At 36.9% G+C, this 18739-nt stretch overlaps 1 protein-coding gene across 1 annotated transcript; it reads left to right on the plus strand.

Annotated features, from left to right (window-relative positions):
• The first annotated feature begins 11815 nt into the window (after positions 1–11815).
• LOC141417216 (uncharacterized protein C2orf78-like) lies at positions 11816–18433 on the plus strand. Its single transcript, XM_074055385.1, has 3 exons — positions 11816–11909; positions 14702–15463; positions 16524–18433. Exons 1-3 carry the CDS (start codon positions 11816–11818, stop codon positions 18431–18433), a joined length of 2766 nt encoding a protein of 921 aa, XP_073911486.1.
• Positions 18434–18739: the final 306 nt, after the last annotated feature.

The raw sequence follows: 18739 nt of genomic DNA on the forward strand, positions 1-18739 counted from the left end.
TCCATAGAAAATGATGATAGGTGCTAAATTTTAAGAGTAAGTACTATAGAAAACAGTTCAGAACAAGAAGATTAACTTCAAACAGGTATTTCGCCTTCAAAATGATCATTCTTATTTGATGCAGGACCAGAATCATGGGCAGCAGGATTGTTGGAAAGCCTTTGAAGTAAGAGTGTACAACAAAATGGGTGAGTTCATTTCATTGAAAGGAAATCTCATGGAAGATCAGCTTCTCCAGGTCAAATGATGTTTTTTTGATTGACATAGTTAAATTTTGACCTTTGTTTTTAACCTTCTGTTCACCTTTTTCTGTCCCTACCTTCTCCCAACCTATGAAATATTCAATAGAGACTCACTCATTGTTCCATGGCATAGACATCAGTACCTGAGAATAATTTGCCAGTACAAGTTGCCTGTCCTGAACGCTGAATAAAAAATCCTGTTAATGGCTTACACAATTTTTTGCTCCCTGAAGTGAAGCAAATCTGGTAATGTAAAACAAGACAGAAAGAATAAATTGTTCCCTCCATCATTGTCTGTCCCTAACTAAAGGCTAAGCTGTATAACTGAAAAATGGCAGTGTTGCTTCTTCAGCATGGAAATCACCTGCTTAAATTAATTGTTTTCCTTCACCTAAAACACTACAGGAAGTCATTTGAAACTCTTAAAATGATTGAAAGCTAAATGTGCAGAATAAAAGAACAAATGTATATATTATTGGGAATACTCTTATAAGAGGGATCAAAACACTAACATTTTTAAATCCAATTACTTTTCTTATATAGGTCCTGCCTTATACATATCCACATAAACTAGTAAGCACTTAAAACCTTCCATAGGAAGGCCAACTATGCTGGGTCATGCCTGTAATCCCAGCTCTGTGGGAGGCATAGAAGGATTACAGGTCAAGACCAACCCCAAGCAAAAAGTGTGAAAAAGAACTGAAGCAAAAAAGAGATGGGAGCGTGGCTCATGTGGGTAGAGGATCTGCCTTATAAACACAATGCCCTGAGTTCAAACTCTCAGTACCACTAAAAACTAAAAATGATAACCATTCTTCTCTCAGATACTCAGTGGGAAAGATAGGTAGAAAAGCAGTCCTAGTAGTTTTACTTCTGTTTCCCTAAGTACTATTTAAGTAACTTTTTACCATCCTGTTCTTCTTTCAAGCTTCCTCTTCTGCACTGTCCATGGGGAGCACAGGGCAGGTAGAAATGAAAACCCTAAACTCAGAGACGGCACATATTTCACTGTTTCCATGTGAATGGTGCCAGAAGAACCTGATACAGTGTGATATACAGACACAATGTACAACTGGAATAATGAAATTTCAAAAATAAGCCTTTTTAAAGGAAGGTTGCAGTAGTTCTATTGTGTACTGTAAATGCTTCAGGTGCATTTTATACTGCTCTTATGTTCCCGGCATTTGGGTCTTTCTCTTTTTTATGGAAAGATGGACTGAATTTCAATTTAAAAATATCTGGTAATCCCTCTCAGCACATACTGTATAAGCTAGTATTTTCGTGTTGCAGTAAATTGATTCCATACAAGAGTCAGTTATAATTATGGCAGGGTTCTGAGAAATTCCAAAGCATTTTCAATAAATTTGGTCAAATAAATTAATATTGTTACATTAAAATTTAACTCAATTTGAAAGTCAGACTTAGAACCCTTAATTCATTCCACAAAATGTTAAGTGTTTTTCTGGATAGGAGTCTATCAAACCATTTTTTAAAATTCATATACATGTATATGTGTTGAGAACATACTTTGCAGGATATATAATTAGAAGATATTTACACAGTAGTACATACACGTTTCTACAGATTTAACCCCCAGTGTTCCTTATGAAATTAATTATTAGAAATGCTAAGTCTTTACATATGTGGCAGTAACATCTCAAAAGGATGTGTCAATGTGAATATAAGATTTTCCTTAGTATTAAAAGGAATGAGAATGTACCAAATTGTATGAAGTTCTAATTTTGTTAGGTATAAGCATAAATTGGCTTATATGATGTATGTGGTTTATAAAAGTGAAACTTTGTACATTTTTAAGCTGTAAGGAAAGTAGTAGGATGCATGGTGGAGATAGTAGAGAGTATATATTTCCATGGTAGACATGTATGGATCTTTCCCATTCTTGCCAACTTAAAACTTTGAAAGTCTCTCTGTACAGCTTATAAGAGTTCAGTGTTCTGCTCTCCCTCCTTTTAGAGTGAAGTATCTATGTCAGTTACTCCTAACTTTTGTCTTTTCTCCACCATTTATTAATTGATTCAATCATTTGCTCATGTAATTGTGGATTTGAATATTTATTTTATATTTTGGGTCATAATCCAACAGTACTTTGTTGTTTAAGTTGTTCCAGCAATGGCCTTTGGGAACTCTTTCCATTTGGCTCCTGTGATAAACCCTACATCAGAGTGTGCTTGGTTGTTTCTAACACTTCCTTACTTTTGACATCATAGGTTTATGGGGATCATCTGGCATAGTACCACCATAGTCCTAGCAGTAGCTGCTTCCCTGAGGAACTGGGTTTCTTTCATTGGAGAATAAGATTAATAACCAAGGTCTGGGCAGTAGGGATGCTTCTTGCTACCTGAGTATTATTTTAGGTCCTATAAGCTGACAAAACAGAGAAATGAATGTACTAACTCATGAATAAGCACCCACGTGTTTCTGGGAACATTTCTGTGTGCAATCAGATGTAGCTATATTATGCTAATGTAAATTCTGACTCTTCTCTTCAACTGTAATCTGTTTGCAAATGGGTCATCCAGTGACTTCCCTTGCTTATCTGTAAATTCCTTCCACAGAGTGAAGGATAATGCTCCAGCATCCCTTTACTTGTTGCTCAAGCCTAGATACATATGTAGCAGTATCAGAGTTGTTAACTCATGGGAAACAACTTTAGAGAGGTGATCTTACTACTTTATTCCTCTGATAGTGGCATGTCGGAGCCAGCAGTGGGACAGTGCCTGTGTGATTTAGCATTTGGCCTTGTGAGAAAACTCCAAGGAACTGAGGCAAAGGCCTCAGGACCAGATATCCAGAAAAACAACAATGCTCAAGGTTCCCCAGATAGCTTTGTGTCCTTCAGATGTAAATAAGAAGGTTATGCTGACTGTGTGCTTCTCCTGCCTCTCTGTTTCTGTTTTAAAAGAGGTACAACAAAGAGTTAATTTTAACTGTGCTTCCTTGTACTAATGTAACCTTGACCAAATACTCTCTGTGAAAAAACAGCTTATAAAAAGCAGAAGTGATCTTCAATAAAGTGCCTATTGAGCACAACTCGATAGTCCCCCATCTTTTCTGGCTCCAGTCACTGAGGTCCAGCCAATAAACAGCAACAGTGGCAAACTTTTTAAAATCTAATGTAATCATTCTTTTCCTCCATGATACCTTATGTTAGTTTTAGTTTTATAATTTCACTATGTGACTTGTACAAATATAAAGTGTGAGGTATATGTACAGAAATGTATGTAAAATTTTTTAAGTACAGTTTTAAAACTGCTTATAACTTTAGCATCTATGTGACTACCACCTAGGTTAAGAAATCAAATACCTGGAATCCATTCCCTGCTCTGTTACTGCTCTGTCACTCCTCCTTAGGGATGGACAGGGAAGAGAGAAGATTCCTACTTCAGCAATGTGTACTGCACGGTCTATAACTTCTCCAACCATTCCCAGACAGTGTGTTTTAGTTTTGCTTTTTGTTGAAGTTTATAAATGAAATTAAACCATACATGGTTTTGTAGGCTTAACATTTATATTTATTTTTTAAAAAGTTATAACAACTTATAAATATTAAAAGTGGATACATAGGATAAATATTCTCAAATCCAGGTGGAAAAGTATTATCTTTTTAATTAATTGTATTTCAAGGCTTGATCTCCATTTCTAGTGGAGACTTACCATGCATCCCTAAAGTTCATAGATCAGTGAGGCAGGAGCATTACAGTGACTTAACCACACAGATCATCCTCTCATCCTTCCTCAGACAGCCTTAAGGAGCAGTGGGCAACAGTCCATACCTTTAGAAACAACAATCTGCTTTCATGCACTGTTTCCTCAGAGGCCTGAAGACCAGGGAGCAATTTGGAAAGTCTTTCTTCCCCTGCAGTGTCTTTCTCAGGAGAAAATGCAACAATAAATGACATTTGAATTAAAAGTGTACCAATTAAATTAAATCTAAAAATGTTTGGGGGTCTTATGAAATAAATAAGAATAGTTCTATTGGGAGATTATTTTTATAGGCTGTATTCTCATATATGCTTAGGCATATCTGATACTGACTAAAATAAGTCAAATCACTAGGTTTTGTATTGTAATAGCCTTCACTGTCACAAAATACATTTTTGTTTTTTTCGCCTTTCTTATAATCTTAGTACAACTCTGGGGGTTCAGTCTTCACAGGAATTTGTTCTGATGGTTTAAGTGACTAAACATATTAAGGGCCATCTTGGTAGATTTCAGATTCCTGTTGGTGTAGATTTGTTCAATATTAAAGGATTCTTTTCTCTTTGTTGATATGAACATTTTTATCAGGAATATATCTGTCATTCAAAAGGCATAATTGCTTTTTCCTGTAAAGAGGACTTTAGGCACACAAAATAAGTCATTCTACTGAAAACGGAGATCAAACTTAAAAGATGATTTCATTCAGTAAAGATGTAATTAAACAGGTATTTTAAAGCTATTTAAAATCTTGATAAAAATTAAAACATATCAAGCTGGAGTGTAGTTCAAATACCTTTGAGCTATAGTATATGGTACCAATAAAAACAAGATTAAAAACTTTTAAAATAATTTGTCTACCCTCACATTAAATGTTAAGTATTTCTAATAGAGTGAACTTGGTACTTATAGATTTTTGAGCTTCAGTGAACATGTTTTAAGATAAGAAACAGTAAACATAAAGTCTATATACATTATTTTGACAAGTTAAAGATTTTCAAAAGATCACCTTCATAAATATCTGGAGAGAATTTTTGCTCTAGCAAATGCCTCTTCAGGTGAATTTTCATAATGTGTGTCAGATGTAATAAGATAATTAAGGATTGGTTACATTTTGTAGACATACACTATATTATGTTTTACTTTTATTGAAATAATATTCCTTAAGGTCAATACTCTTCATGGAATAATTCCCCACTACTTAACTAATTTGGGATACCACCCTTATTTTATTTTGGTCCTTTGTGTATTTTCAGTCTGTTTCTAGTTATTCTATTTCTCTTCAGTAGGTTGTGCAGGTTATCTTTTTGATCTGTCCAGCATGGTGAATTTACTCCTAATGCCTATGAATTCTCTTGCAAGCAAAATTTCCTCTGTTTATGGAATACTTGTTTGTGGGCTGAAAGGTTGGGAATCAGTTAGTGTGGTGGTTATCAAGTGTAAAGCACCAATTTTTTATTTTTAACTAAAATAAAGTATTTTATAACTTATATTGTACATTAAAATCCATGTGTGGAGCTACCTCGATTATTAGTTGAGAAATTTGTAACCTACATCTTTTCCTCCATTGAAAGTGGGTTTTTACATCTTTTGAATAACATCAGGGCTTTTTTTTTTTCATTTTTCTTTTATTATTCATATGTGCATACAAGGCTTGGTTCATTTCTCCCCCCTGCCCCCACCCCCTCCCTTACCACCCACTCCGCCCCCTCCCTCTCCCCCCCAATACCCAGTAGAAACTATTTTGCCCTTATTTCTAATTTTGTTGTAGAGCGAGTATAAGCAATAATAGGAAGGAACAAGGGTTTTTGCTGGTTGAGATAAGGATAGCTATACAGGGCATTGACTCACATTGATTTCCTGTGCTTGGGTGTTACCTTCTAGGTTAATTCTTTTTGATCTAACCTTTTCTCTAGTACCTGTTACCCTTTTCCTATTGGACATCAGGGCTTTTTTAAAGGAGTTCAGCTCTTGCACTTTGTAGAGCATGTTGTTCTGGAGATATCATAAAGGATACTGGAGAAGAATGTTCAAAGAGAACGAGCCATTGAAGATTTTTGTGTTTCTTGAGCTCAGCTAGGAACTTTTCTTCACTTTAATGCTGATCAAAAAGCCACTGAGAAAATGTGATAAAGATGTTGACAGCAGCTCCTATTTAGTAAGGATCAGCCTTAATATTTTATCCACTTAATATTTTTAACATGTTCATTCCATTGCAAAACAGAGAGGCATATATTAGGTGCTGCATACCCATTCTTTAGCTCTTGGTAAATATAACCATCTTAGGATAAAAGCCTGCCTCCATTTCTACTACATCATTCTGTACAATCAAGAGGCTGCTTTTTGCCTCCACAGTTTCTCTTGCCATTGCTTACCTTCCTGATTAAGGTTAGTAGCTATTGCTCTGTCTGTTACTTACAACAGGATTTAGATGGCTCCCCTGCAGTGTGAGGCACAGTTCAGATTTACATTGTATTTGGTTGAACTACATATTACTCTAAATTTTAAATACAGTACAAATATCAAAATAAATGGAAATATGCTCTCTCAGACAATTAACTGCTAAACATTAAAGCAAATAAAGGGTTTTAACCTTTATAGCTGACTGCAGGATTCTAATTGTCCCTATAACTGGTTTAATGTCATATAAATACAATCACTTTTTGTAAAGAACAGGAATGGGACATAATTTGTAAGAGTATTCGGAGTTATTATCATTTTACTATGCCTTTATCTTTTGGTTGCATCATGGTAAAGAGAAATCAAATTGCTTATGAATCAATCATACATTGATAATGGAGAGTACTTTATGCAAATCTAGGGACTACTGCCATGAAGTTAATTATAATCTAACACATATGTAAAGCTCACAGATAGCTTCTAAAGATGAAAGTTTTGCACAGGTATATGCACTTGCCTTCTGTTAACTCAACCTGGTTTTATAGATGTTAAGGTAATCATGTAGATGGTCTTCTAATGTTATTAAATAAACTACAGTATTATAATTACTTAATTTCTTTTGTATATTTATTTTAGAGTTCTTTAATAATTTGTTGTTATTAAGAAAGTGTAAAAAAGAAAATTATTTCTGTTGAGTTCAAGTACTTTAGTCATATGGGCACTTTTGGAAATAAAGCATACTTTAAGGAAAAATTGAAGCATGTTATGAATGGCACTAAATAGTGCTGATTATTTTACATTTAACAAAGTATAAAATTTGAAAATTCCTGTATCTCATTTTATTAACACCATAAAATTGAGTAGTGCTGTTCTGGGTGTTGATATATATGGTCTTTAGTGTTTTTTTTTCCTATGTTATAGTAAAATGTTTTTGTCCATTGTCTGTCTATATTTATATTCTTTATCTCACTGTCCTAGGCTTCAGCCACTCAGGCAACAGTGCATAGAACCTGGGAGTGGTGGAACCACTGGACAGGTGCACAGGCCTCCAGGGGCGCAGGCAGGTAGTGACTGCAGGTGAATGCTGGGCTACAATGGCTGCCTGGCTGCCTTCTCTCACCCCCAGTTTTGCTGGAATCTCCAGGTCCCAGGCAACCACAAAATCCTGCCACTTGTTGGGCATCTCCTTGCACACAGGGGTGGCAGTGGCCAGGGCTGTGTGGAGCCAATGTTAACTTACAGGCTGAAGTGGCTCCTAGCTGGAGCAGAACAGGCTGTCCAGTCCTTGGCCTGCCTCTGCAGGCCTCAGCTAGCAGCAATTGGCTCTTCAGCCCAGGGCAGCCTCAGAGAACAGAGACTGGAGCACACCCTCTGTGCCACCTAGATACTTAACACTACAGGCATCCAGATACCCAATTCCTCACAAAGCATCTAACTTTTTCTACTCTGCAGAAGAGATAAGAAAATAAAAGCTAAAACCATTTTTAGATGTATGTGCTTCATAATCACCTTACATAGGATGGGGGAAGTGTGAAGAAAGACTAAAGACTAATCTTAATCATTACCTAACTATTTAAGAGGAAAAAATATGGGCTGTTATTGTGGCATCAAACATTAATAGCACCCAACATAGCAGCAGGAAGCACTGAGTACAAACGTTAGTGCCACCAAAAAAAAAACAAAAAACAAAAAAAGCAAGAGAAAACAATACTAATAGACTTAGAAGATATATCAGTCCTTGATAAATTTTGCTACTAACTAAACTGTGTTTTTCACTTAAAGAAACAATTCTGGAAACTGTCAGATCAAAGCTAACTCTCCCTCTCCCTCACCCCAACTTAAGTGTGACCCTTACCCTTTCCTCCCACCCATTTAAATCTCCCTCACCCCTTCCTCACATGCCCATCTCTTTTAGGAGTCCTGCACTGAGCCTCTTCATAGCTGTTGTTCTCAGCTCTCTGATGACTGTTTAGAAGTTTGTGAGTGTTAGTCCTCCTTTGCTGAGAGGCAAACAGACCTGGGATTCTCCCCAGCCTTGCAGCCTTCACTGGTTAGAGGAAGACCCAAAGGGAGCTCTGTGGAGAGACAACGTCTCTGAGAGGACATGGTGATGATCTGAATTTCTTCTAAATCATTAACAGTAAGTGCCTCCCGGTGACTTGGGAGTTTACAACAGAGAGTATGGGAAGGGATCACTAGGAGAGAAAGGCATCTGAGTAAAGGGTTATTGAAGGAGGGAAGGATGGGATAGTTGGGGGGAAAGATATGTTTTTCACTTAAGTTGGGGTGAGGGAGGACAGACAGCAAAGATTAATGGGTTTCTAAATTATTTAAATGCAACTCACAGCTTAGTAGATGAATTTCAAGATGGGTTTTGCAGTGCACAATGTGCAATCATTGGATCATAAGACTGTTGACTAAATACTACAAGGGCACAAGTGTGTCCTAAATCTGTTTCTATGTTTTCTTTTAAATTGTTAGTTAATGATTTTTAGTTTGATAGCCTGGGTAAAAAAAGATAGCAAGTCCCTATCTCAAACAACAAGCCAGGTGCTGTTGCACATGATGTAATCCTAGCTACTTAGGAGGGTGAAAGAGAAGAATCATGGTCTGAGGCTTGCTGAGGAAAAGGCATGTGACACTCTGTAAAAAAAACTTGCTAAAGTAAAAAGGGATGGGACTGTGGCTTAAGTGGCAGAGTGCTTGTGTAGATAGTCTGAACCCTTGAGTTCACTCCCCAGTATGACCAAAAATAAATAAATAACAATGCACAAACACAATAATTTGTGATCCAAGCCTGAATCTGATAAAGTTAGTCTAACTACTGATTTGCAGAAAATGAATGAGCTAAAAATATTTTATTGAGTTGGACAAAGGTGGCTCACTTCTTTAATCTTAGCTACTTGGGAGTTTCAGATTGGGAGATCATGATTTGAGGACAGCTCCAGTAAATAGTTCCCAAGACCCCATCTCCAAAACAACCAGAGAAAAATGGACTGGAGTTGTGACTCAAATGGTACACCTGCTTTGCAATTTGGAAACTCTGAGTTCAACCCCAATCCAACCAAAAAACATAACAACACAGGGAGGTATGATTATCAAAATATAGAGGGAACAAACACTACCTGATTTCTTCAAAGCATGAAATTCAAGGTAGGTACAAACAAGAAAGTGAGAGAAATGTGGAGTGCAACCCACAGATTAATTAAGACTTAATCATTTGCAAAGTGACGTGTTTTTTTTTGTTGTTTTACTGCCAAAAGCAATCTACATGCTCAAGACAATTCCTGCAAGAATCCCAATGACATTCATCACAGAGATTGAAAAATCTACCCTAAAATTCTTCCAGAAACACAAAAGACTGCAAATAGCCAAGGCAATACTGAGCAAAAAGAGCAACATTGGAGGTATTACATTACACTATTTCAAACTATACTACAGAGCCACAGCAATAACAACAACATGGTACTAACACAAAAAACACATGGAGACCAGTGGAACAGAATAGAGGATCCAGGTAAAAATCTAAGCAGCTATGCTCACTAAATTTCAAGAAAGGTGCCAAACATTCCAATGGAGACAAGATAGCCTCTTCAACGAAAGTTGTTACAAAAAGTGGTTATCTTCCTGCAGAAAACTGAAACTAGATCCATGCCTATCACCCTGTATTATTATCATCTCAAAGTTGATTAAGGACCTTAATATCAGATCCAAAACCTTTCAGTTATTACAGGAAAGAATAGGGAGTTCTCTAGAAACAATAGGTATAGGCAAAGATTTCCTCAGTAGAACTCAATTGGCCCAGCAACTAAGAGAAAGGATGGTCAAATGAGACTACATGAATTAAAATTCTGCTGCACATCAAAAGAAATGGTATCTAAATTGAAGAGACTATGCACAGAGTGGGAGAGAATATTTGCTAGCCATACATCTGACAAAGCACTGATAACCAGAATACACAGGGAGTTCAAAAACTAAACTTTCCTAAAATCAATGAATCAATAAAGAAGTGAACAGTAGTGCTTTTTAGGAAGAAGTCCAAATGACCAAAAAACACATGAAAAATGCTCACCATCCCTGGCCATAAAGGATATGCAAATCAAAACCACACTAAGATTCCACCTCCCCCCCTGTTAGAATAGCTACATCAACAATAACAAATATTGGTGAGGACACGGGGAAAAGGGAACCCTCATACATTGGTGGTGGGAATGTAAGCTCATACAACCACTTTAGAAAACAATATGTAGACTCCTTAAAAAACTAACATAGATCTGACATATGTTCTAGCAATACTACTTCTAGGGATAAACCTGAAGGAATGCAACTCAGGTTATTACAGAGGCACCTGCAAACACATGTTTATTGCAGTACTATTCACAATAGCCAAACTATTAGAAACAGACAAGATGCCCACTACCAAAAATGGATTAAGAAAATGTGGTATTTATACACAAGGAATTTTATTCAGCCACAAAGAAGAATGAAAATTTGTCATTCACAAGTAAATGGATGGAACTATAGAACATCACCTTAAGCAAAGTTAGCCAGGGTCAGAAGGCCAAAAATGACATGTCCTCCCTCATATCAACATTATAGACCTAAAGAAAATGCAGCAACATTATTGGACATGCATCACAAAATAAGGAGAGAATGCACATGGAAGGCATAAGGAAAGAGAAGGAAATGTAAAACTTGAATGTAGTTCATGTACTCACTGTAAAGGAATGAATATAGTAATCTCAAACTGGCAGAGGCCACTATGGTAAGGGGACTGGGAAGCAATGAAGGGTTCTGGTATAGATGAACCAAAGTGGGTTGTAATACATATGTGCATGGAAGCAATGCTAGGAATCTCTCCGTATAGCTATCCTTACCTCAAACTAACAAACATGCTGTGTATTTCTTATTATATCTTATGTTTTCTCTTCTAAATTGCAGAACAAGAGGGGCAAACAGGTTCTGCCTGGAAGCAGAGGTGAGGGTGTGGTGAGGTGGCCCAAACGTTGTGAGTAAATGTAACAATGATAAAATAAAAAAATTAAAGTAACGACAAAATAATGCCACTTTGATTCCTCCTCAAGTGAATTAAATGGATATCCAGTATGTGACCATGTTATACAATCCATTAAAATGTGAAATATGATATACAAATTATGAATAACTTTATTAATTAACATGCATAAGAAACAGGGGAAGGAGGGTCTGCCATACCTGTCTTTCAGGATTTCACCTACTCAGAGCTCAGCCATTTAGGTGCTATTATAGCTCCTATGTTATTCTCTCCAACCAATCCCATTTTAGGGTTGGGAATATGATCTCGCTATTGGCTACTTCACCATCTGCTTACTTTATGACATCATTCTCCCACCAAACCTACTGCCATCCGGTAGAATCTTGGGGTTTCCATGGAGTTATCTGTAAACAAATTTGGATCAGTCCTTCATACTGGACAAATGAGCTGTTTATCTTCTTCTTCCCAGACATCTTCTAGTATTACCGCATCTCTTGTATCTACAATTGATGTTAACTCTTCCGTGATCATGTCAGGTAAGGAAAACAACAACTTTAAAAAAAAAAACTTTTTTATATATAATGAAAAAATTAGATTAACTCACCAACCCTAAATTTAGTAGTAGACTCAAAGCAGCTTAGAATACTGGGGGGAAAGCATTGAACTAGAAATATGGAGACCTGATTTATTTGTGGCTTTGACATTTACTAGGTATGTAACTAGGGACATTATTTACTCTATCACAAAATGGTTCCTCATCTGCTACATGAGGATACAGGACTGCTGATGTTCTGTTCCTTATGTTTTCTAATACTGAGTCTTAAAGGGCATGCATATAGTGAAATCAGAGATTTCCAGAGTGTTAGTTTCAACAAAAACAGATAAACCAAGGTGGTATTAAAAACTAGCCTCATATACCAAGATGTTTCATCTGTAACTGTCTACCTTCATTAAGATTCCACTTTTGTATTTCAAATTTAGCTCTGATCTAAAAGTAATATCCATGTGTTTTGGAGTTTTATGTTTCAAGTAGGTGAAAAGAGGAATAAGGAGAGAAGAGGGAGAGGAGTGGGTTATCAGAAGTAAAGATTTTCTAGAGAAAAAAGCTGGGGATTATTTACATTAAGCATAGGCTGACAGGAACTGAAGGGAATGAAGAAAATATATAAATGAGGAAAGAGAAAACATAAGAATGTCAAGCAGGGACAAATTGTTGAGAAAAAAGATCATTTGAGAAAGAATGTTGACAAGCACAATCGATTTTTTAAAACATGCACAAAAGCAGTGCATGTTTTAAAATCTACTCAAAGAAAAGCAAAGTGAAGTTGTTTTCAGAAAACGCTTGTATTAATTGATTAGGAAGATGACTAAGGGTAGAACAGGGTATCACTAGTAAAAGCAGTTTCTCAGATAAGTCACATTTGGTTGTTTGCATTTTTTCTAATGACTCTAGATATAGATGACAATTGACAGTTTTGAATATGAATATTTTAGAAATATATTTTATGATTGACTATTCCTACAAGCATAGTAAGAATAGTTTATATAGAAAGAAGACTGGTGTAACAGAATTTTTAATGTCTTATTTCATCCTGGATTATTAAACTACATGAATTCAAAAAAAATTGATGCATCCTAACGTGTCAAAAATAAAGTTTCAAGTAAAAGTTTCTTTTGATTTTATAATAATTTTCTTCTTTTTGTTTTGGTACTACTTGAGTACCTCCACACCAATAATTTTCTTCCTAAAACAGAGTACATTGTTATTAATAGTCACTGTTTTAGACACAAGAATAAAAAGAAAGACCTTTCTAAAAATAAAAGGTCAATCCCCACGTCTCTAATTCCACATTTATCTAAAATAATTTTGTGAATTCTTGGTTTTTTTTAACATTTAAAAATTGTTTGGACTGGAGTTATAGCTCAAGGACAGAGTATATGCTTACCACATTCAAGGGCCTCACTTCAATTTTCAAATCAGCACCCCCCAACTTTTTTTGTTTTAGGTGCATTCTAGTGGTAATTTTTTTCAAGCTTTTGGGGTGACCTGTTACTGAAAGTTGAAGTGAATATAAGCTAAATTTTGGGTATAAATCTAAGAACTTTCAGCATTATTTTAAAGTATTTTTCCTGTTTTTTAATATGGCTATATTAATTGAAATATATACCTATTAGGATTGATATCTTTTACTTGTTGGGTATACTCAGAGATATATGAATGAACACAATAATGGAATTCCTTTATAATTATTGCTTTACTCTCCACTTTTTACAACTTTATTTTGTTTAGTTTAGTTTTTTTTATTGGTGTGGGAATGGCATCTCCCTATGTGACTCAACCTGACCTCAAACACTTGGACTCAAGTAATCTTCCTACCTCAGCATTCCTGATTGCTGGGACTACAGATGTACAAAGATTCATACCAATTTGTATTGAAATATTGGTCTAGACAAAATATGGCTACTTCAGTGTTCACATTTGCTGCATTGTTCTGTCTGTTACACACTTGTTACTGGTAGAGTTTCTCTGTCTACATGTACCCATCGGAAAGACATTCAAAATCAGCCTGGGTGGGGTGGTAGGTGCCTAAAATCCAAGGCATTCCAAGGCTGAGGTGGGAGAATTCCAAGTACAAGGCCAGCTTAGGTAACTTTGTTCAACCCTGCCTCGAAAACTTATTTTTCAAATTGAAAATCATTTCTACAGCAGTTTTGTTTTAGTTAATAGTATTCACTAAAAAAGAATAGATAACATTCATTTTCATAATATTATATATATATGATAACAGAACTTCCTTTATTATTATATTTACTATGCTTTTTTAAAATTTTTATTTTATGCTTGCTATGTATTCAAATCTAATTAACATCTATTTATTCTTTTTAATTCTTTGCAGTTTGTCTATCTTTGCAGAACTCACTATGTATTCTCCATACAAATCATATATAAATGTCTCTTTTATTCTTGGATGAGTTACCATTATTATTATTGAAAGCATGTTACATATGAATAACCTGAGGCTCAGAAAGTTTAAATAGCTTTTTTTTTTTTTTGCAAAAAATATTTTTTGAAAACTATTAGGAATTTATTTTGACTTAGGATCCAAGGATATTCTAGTTTTAAAATGCTTCAATTCTAGGACATAGTTATAAGTTTGTAACAACCTACTTCATCAGTGACAGCCATCTTAAACTGTTTGATTTCTGGTGTTTCAGTGAGTATTGGAACTAAAGACTTCCTAATTACAACAACCTTAAGATAATACTGCTCCTCAAAGTGAAAGTCTGTCCATCTCATCAATTTCCATCACCCTGTTTCCTTCTACAGAAAATTTCCAAAATACATCTTTACTTGGAACTGCAAATTCTCCCCAGCTCACTCGTCCTGTGGTGAGCAATACCTCTTCCATAGTGGGAAGTGTCTGCAACCTCTCCAGAGTCTCTGGGCCAGCCATGACTTCAGCATGGCTGCGGCCATCAGCCTCTAACACCTCTTTCCAGCCACTCGTGGGTAGTGCCTACATTTACCAACATTCTAGCACAACTATGTTGTCTGAAGTTACTGGCCAGAGCCAGATACCTACTTCAGCTGCCTCCTATTCAGGTATTTTTGAGTGGGGTACTGCACAAAGCACAGAAAAGAAGTCATCCTCACCTGGAAACTTCACTGGGACTCTTATTGACCAGGACACAGCAAATTCTTCCATGACTGTAACAACCCAATATGATAAAGCTTCAGATGCCAATAAGGTGGTCCCCCTATCCCCATCATTACCTGCCAACTTTGTTCAAGCAACACCATCTCAGATTCCCACTCAAGCATATAGCATGTCACTTCCTTATCAGGAAGGAAGTCATGTCTATTACTATAATCAAAACACATTGGGGCCTCCGTTATCTGGAGAGGGTGGCTTCTGCCTGCAATCTTATGGCTGTGTTTCATACGGAGGGAGTGGGTCCTCTATCTGTCAACCAGAAATGGTGATGGTTCTAAAGAAAGTTCAGCCTACAAACATCCTAACACCGGTTTCAACCTCTGGAATCTACTACTCTATGCCTGCTCAACCCAACAGAGAAATGAGTTTTCAAGGTGAGTACAAATAGCAAAAATGGAAAAGGAATAAGGTTAGCATTCAAAGGGAGAGACAGATCTGCAGACGAGTAGTGGTTAGTCCACAAATGGGTAGAGTTGAACTCCTGAGATTTCAACAACTACACTTACTCGGTGCTCTCCATTTCCAGATTTGATATAAGGTCAAGAGCTGGAGCCATGGATCAATTAGTACAGCACCTGCCTAGCAAGTGTAAGGTCCTGAGTTCAATGCCCACTACTTCCAAAAACAAAGAAACAATCAAATAAGCAAGTAAAAAAGTAAAAGTGAAAATGCAGAGCACTATAATGGTCATTCATGTTGTGTTTAAAAGTCCCCTTAAATCACACTGAATGAGGCTTCATTTTTCACTACCCTGGCAAAACCTCCATGCAGTAATTAATTCCCTTCCAAGATCTTTTGCTTTTGTGTATTTAGAAAACACTTCAAAACCTTTCATTGTAGTAATGGTTTAATTTTCTTTAATTTTTTTGGGTTCAAGATCTAGTCCAAAGTGAGTAAGCACAACATATGCCCTTGTTTATAAATTTCATGAGAAATGACAATGCTTTTTCTCTTACTACATGGTTTAACATATTTTTATACTCACAAAGAGTATTTGTGAGTATTTCTAGTATTTGTAAAACACAAATAAGTTGTGTTTTAGTTGTGTTTTATTATTTACACAATAAGTTGTAAAACACTTTTTGTTCATTTTTTCATGGTGTTTCTGATTGAAACAAGGGCCAAGAGTACAGTGACAAGTGCTCTACTAACAGTCACACCCTAGCCTAATACATTTCATCTTTCCAAACTTTGATTTGACTTACATCAATCCTATGAAATACAAAGAAAACCAAAAACCAATGACATTAACGGAGTAGCAGCAACTCCAACAGTCACGACCTATTTCCTAATGCAGCGTCCTGTCCATGGGTCTTAAGAAAAACCATAAAAGTGGCTTGCTCACTGTTGGCAGGTGCATGGTTGCTGTGTTGGTGTGCAGGACAAGAGTATCTCACTTACCAGGGACTGACTTCTTCCTTGATTTCTTTTCAGTGATGGAAACTTCCATGAGGACAGAGACTTCTGTAGAATTGCAACCTCCAAGCCAGGCATTTTGTTTTCCACAAACTTCAGATTTCCTTACATCCTGCGGTAGCATAAATGCTCAAATACTTGAGAATAACCCACCACTTGAGCTTGGAGACATTTCAGTACTAACTGCCGTCCAAAGTTCTACCAATAACCTGGCATTGCCTCAAGCTCCTAACCAGGAACAAATAGAACATGAGAATTTGAATGAAATAAAAACAAAGCTTTCAAAGCCTGTGGAGGCCTACCATATCCCAATTGACAATCGGGATTCTCCACTACTCCCTTTAGAAATCCCTGACATTCATCAATTTCTGGAATGCATCAAACCTTTAGACCAAGAGGAGAAGCCTGATTCTGAAAATGCCAATTTGGTCAAGAATAGCCTAAGTTTTGAGAACCAAGGGACACTTGAAAATAGGGTTGAATGTAGCAATGGTTTTGTGGACATGGCTGCATTGGTGGAGAATATTGAACTCCCACCTATTTTCAACTCATTGGCAGAACATCACCAGTCCAAATTTCCCACAACCATAAAAGCCAATGACATGAGAGATGCCAAGGTGAATCAGGGGCAGAAAAAGTCAAGGATTGTAAAGGAACTCACTGACTATATCAGAAAGAAGAAGGATAGAGATTCTGAGCTTATCGATGGAGCTCCTAAGGACAAAATTCAGCGTCACAACCCAGAGTGTCTTTTGGAGAGAGAAATGATTGTGTGCAGTGCTGTATCCAGTGACAGCCCAACTGTAATCACAACCAAGCATTCTACCTGCAAACCTCCAAAAGCTGCATACAGTAGGGCCAGCAAGGCTAAAGGCCTTGGGCAAGAAAAGACCAAAAACACCACACAAAACAATTCCAAGAAAGTTGAAGAGAATAAGCAGACAAGGAATAAAGTGAAGTCAGACGAGAAAACGATTCCCAAGATGAAGAGGAAGAGAAATCAACCCGAGCTTAGCCAGGAGACATTTAAAAAGCCTCGCACCTATCTAGGTATGCACATGCTGCAGTCAGTGCAGGTTTTTCATGCACTGGGGAAGAAGACTGATAAGAAAATTGGGTCATCCTCGTGTCGGGCTTTGGCAAATTTGAGCACCACCAAAGGCTCCCAGTATTCTGCAGCTATCAAATCACGGCTGGATACCCCACATGAGGGCAAAGGTCCTAAGAAGACTCAAGTCAAAGCCCAGAAAGAAGATAGCAGTGCTGGCAATGAATGCCCCTCTCCATCCCAGTATGAGCTGCCTCCACCTGGCAAGGTCAAGTTGATACCTTTACCTTTTCTGAATCCTGACAAGCCTCAACCTCGACCTGTTCCTCGGAGGCCACAGGCTTTTGCCTCACGTAGGCCCACTGGATCTTACCCTCATCCTAACTCAGCTCAATCTCTGGCAGTCAATGCATGTCAACCAGCTAGTGCCAACACATCTTTGATAAGTCCTGCCAAACCAGCTCGGCCAATTTCATTCAATGCAACTCTACCAGGTTTGACCAAGCCTACCCAGCCTAATGTCTCTCAGTCTGCTGCTGCTAGACCTGCACCCTACAAAACATCTTCTTTCACTTCTTTCCAGAGGCAGCCTGTTTCCACTACTATGGCCAAGTTCCAGCCACCACCTAAGTCTCAAACCCAATTTCTACTGCAAGATTTCAGCCTGCAACCAATTCCATGGAGAAAGCCCAATGTTCCTGAGCCAGTAATGTCAAGCCCCATCACAAAAGAGCAACGGCCAGAGCGTGAGGCCATGAAAAGGAAGGCTCAGCAAGAGCGCGAGCATGCAGCCAAATACACTTCTTTGGGAAAAGTGCAGTTTTTCATTGAGAGAGAAAGAGAAATGGAAATTTCTCAATACTATGGCTATGTAATGTAAGAGCTGCTATTGTTGGTACCCTTTAAGTATCAAATGATTTTCACATATATACATCGACATAGATATTTAAACATATAGATAGATAGGTATATAAAATAATATAGATAAAAATATAAAGATTTCTCTATTCTGATATATTTTAAAAAATAAAATTGAAGTAATGTAATAGAATTAAGAAATGAGCAATAAAGAGGTCTTTGGAGTTTTGAAATGCTACTACCTGTGGTTTTTTTTGATAGAAGTGGGGATTATAAAAAGAGGAACTGAAATTTGAGAGTACAAGGGGAGGGAAAGGATAAGAAATGA

This window comes from Castor canadensis, chromosome 15 (assembly GCF_047511655.1).
Source record: "Castor canadensis chromosome 15, mCasCan1.hap1v2, whole genome shotgun sequence".
Classification (NCBI taxonomy): domain Eukaryota; kingdom Metazoa; phylum Chordata; class Mammalia; order Rodentia; family Castoridae; genus Castor; species Castor canadensis.

Coding starts and splice junctions, on each gene's coding strand:
- LOC141417216 (XM_074055385.1), top strand. CDS start 11,816: ATGAGCTGTTTATCTTCTTCTTCCCAGACATCTTCTAGTATTACCGCA. Junction 11,910..14,701: donor CTCTTCCGTGATCATGTCAG/GTAAGGAAAACA, acceptor TTCCTTCTACAG/AAAATTTCCAAAATACATCT. Junction 15,464..16,523: donor CAGAGAAATGAGTTTTCAAG/GTGAGTACAAAT, acceptor ATTTCTTTTCAG/TGATGGAAACTTCCATGAGG.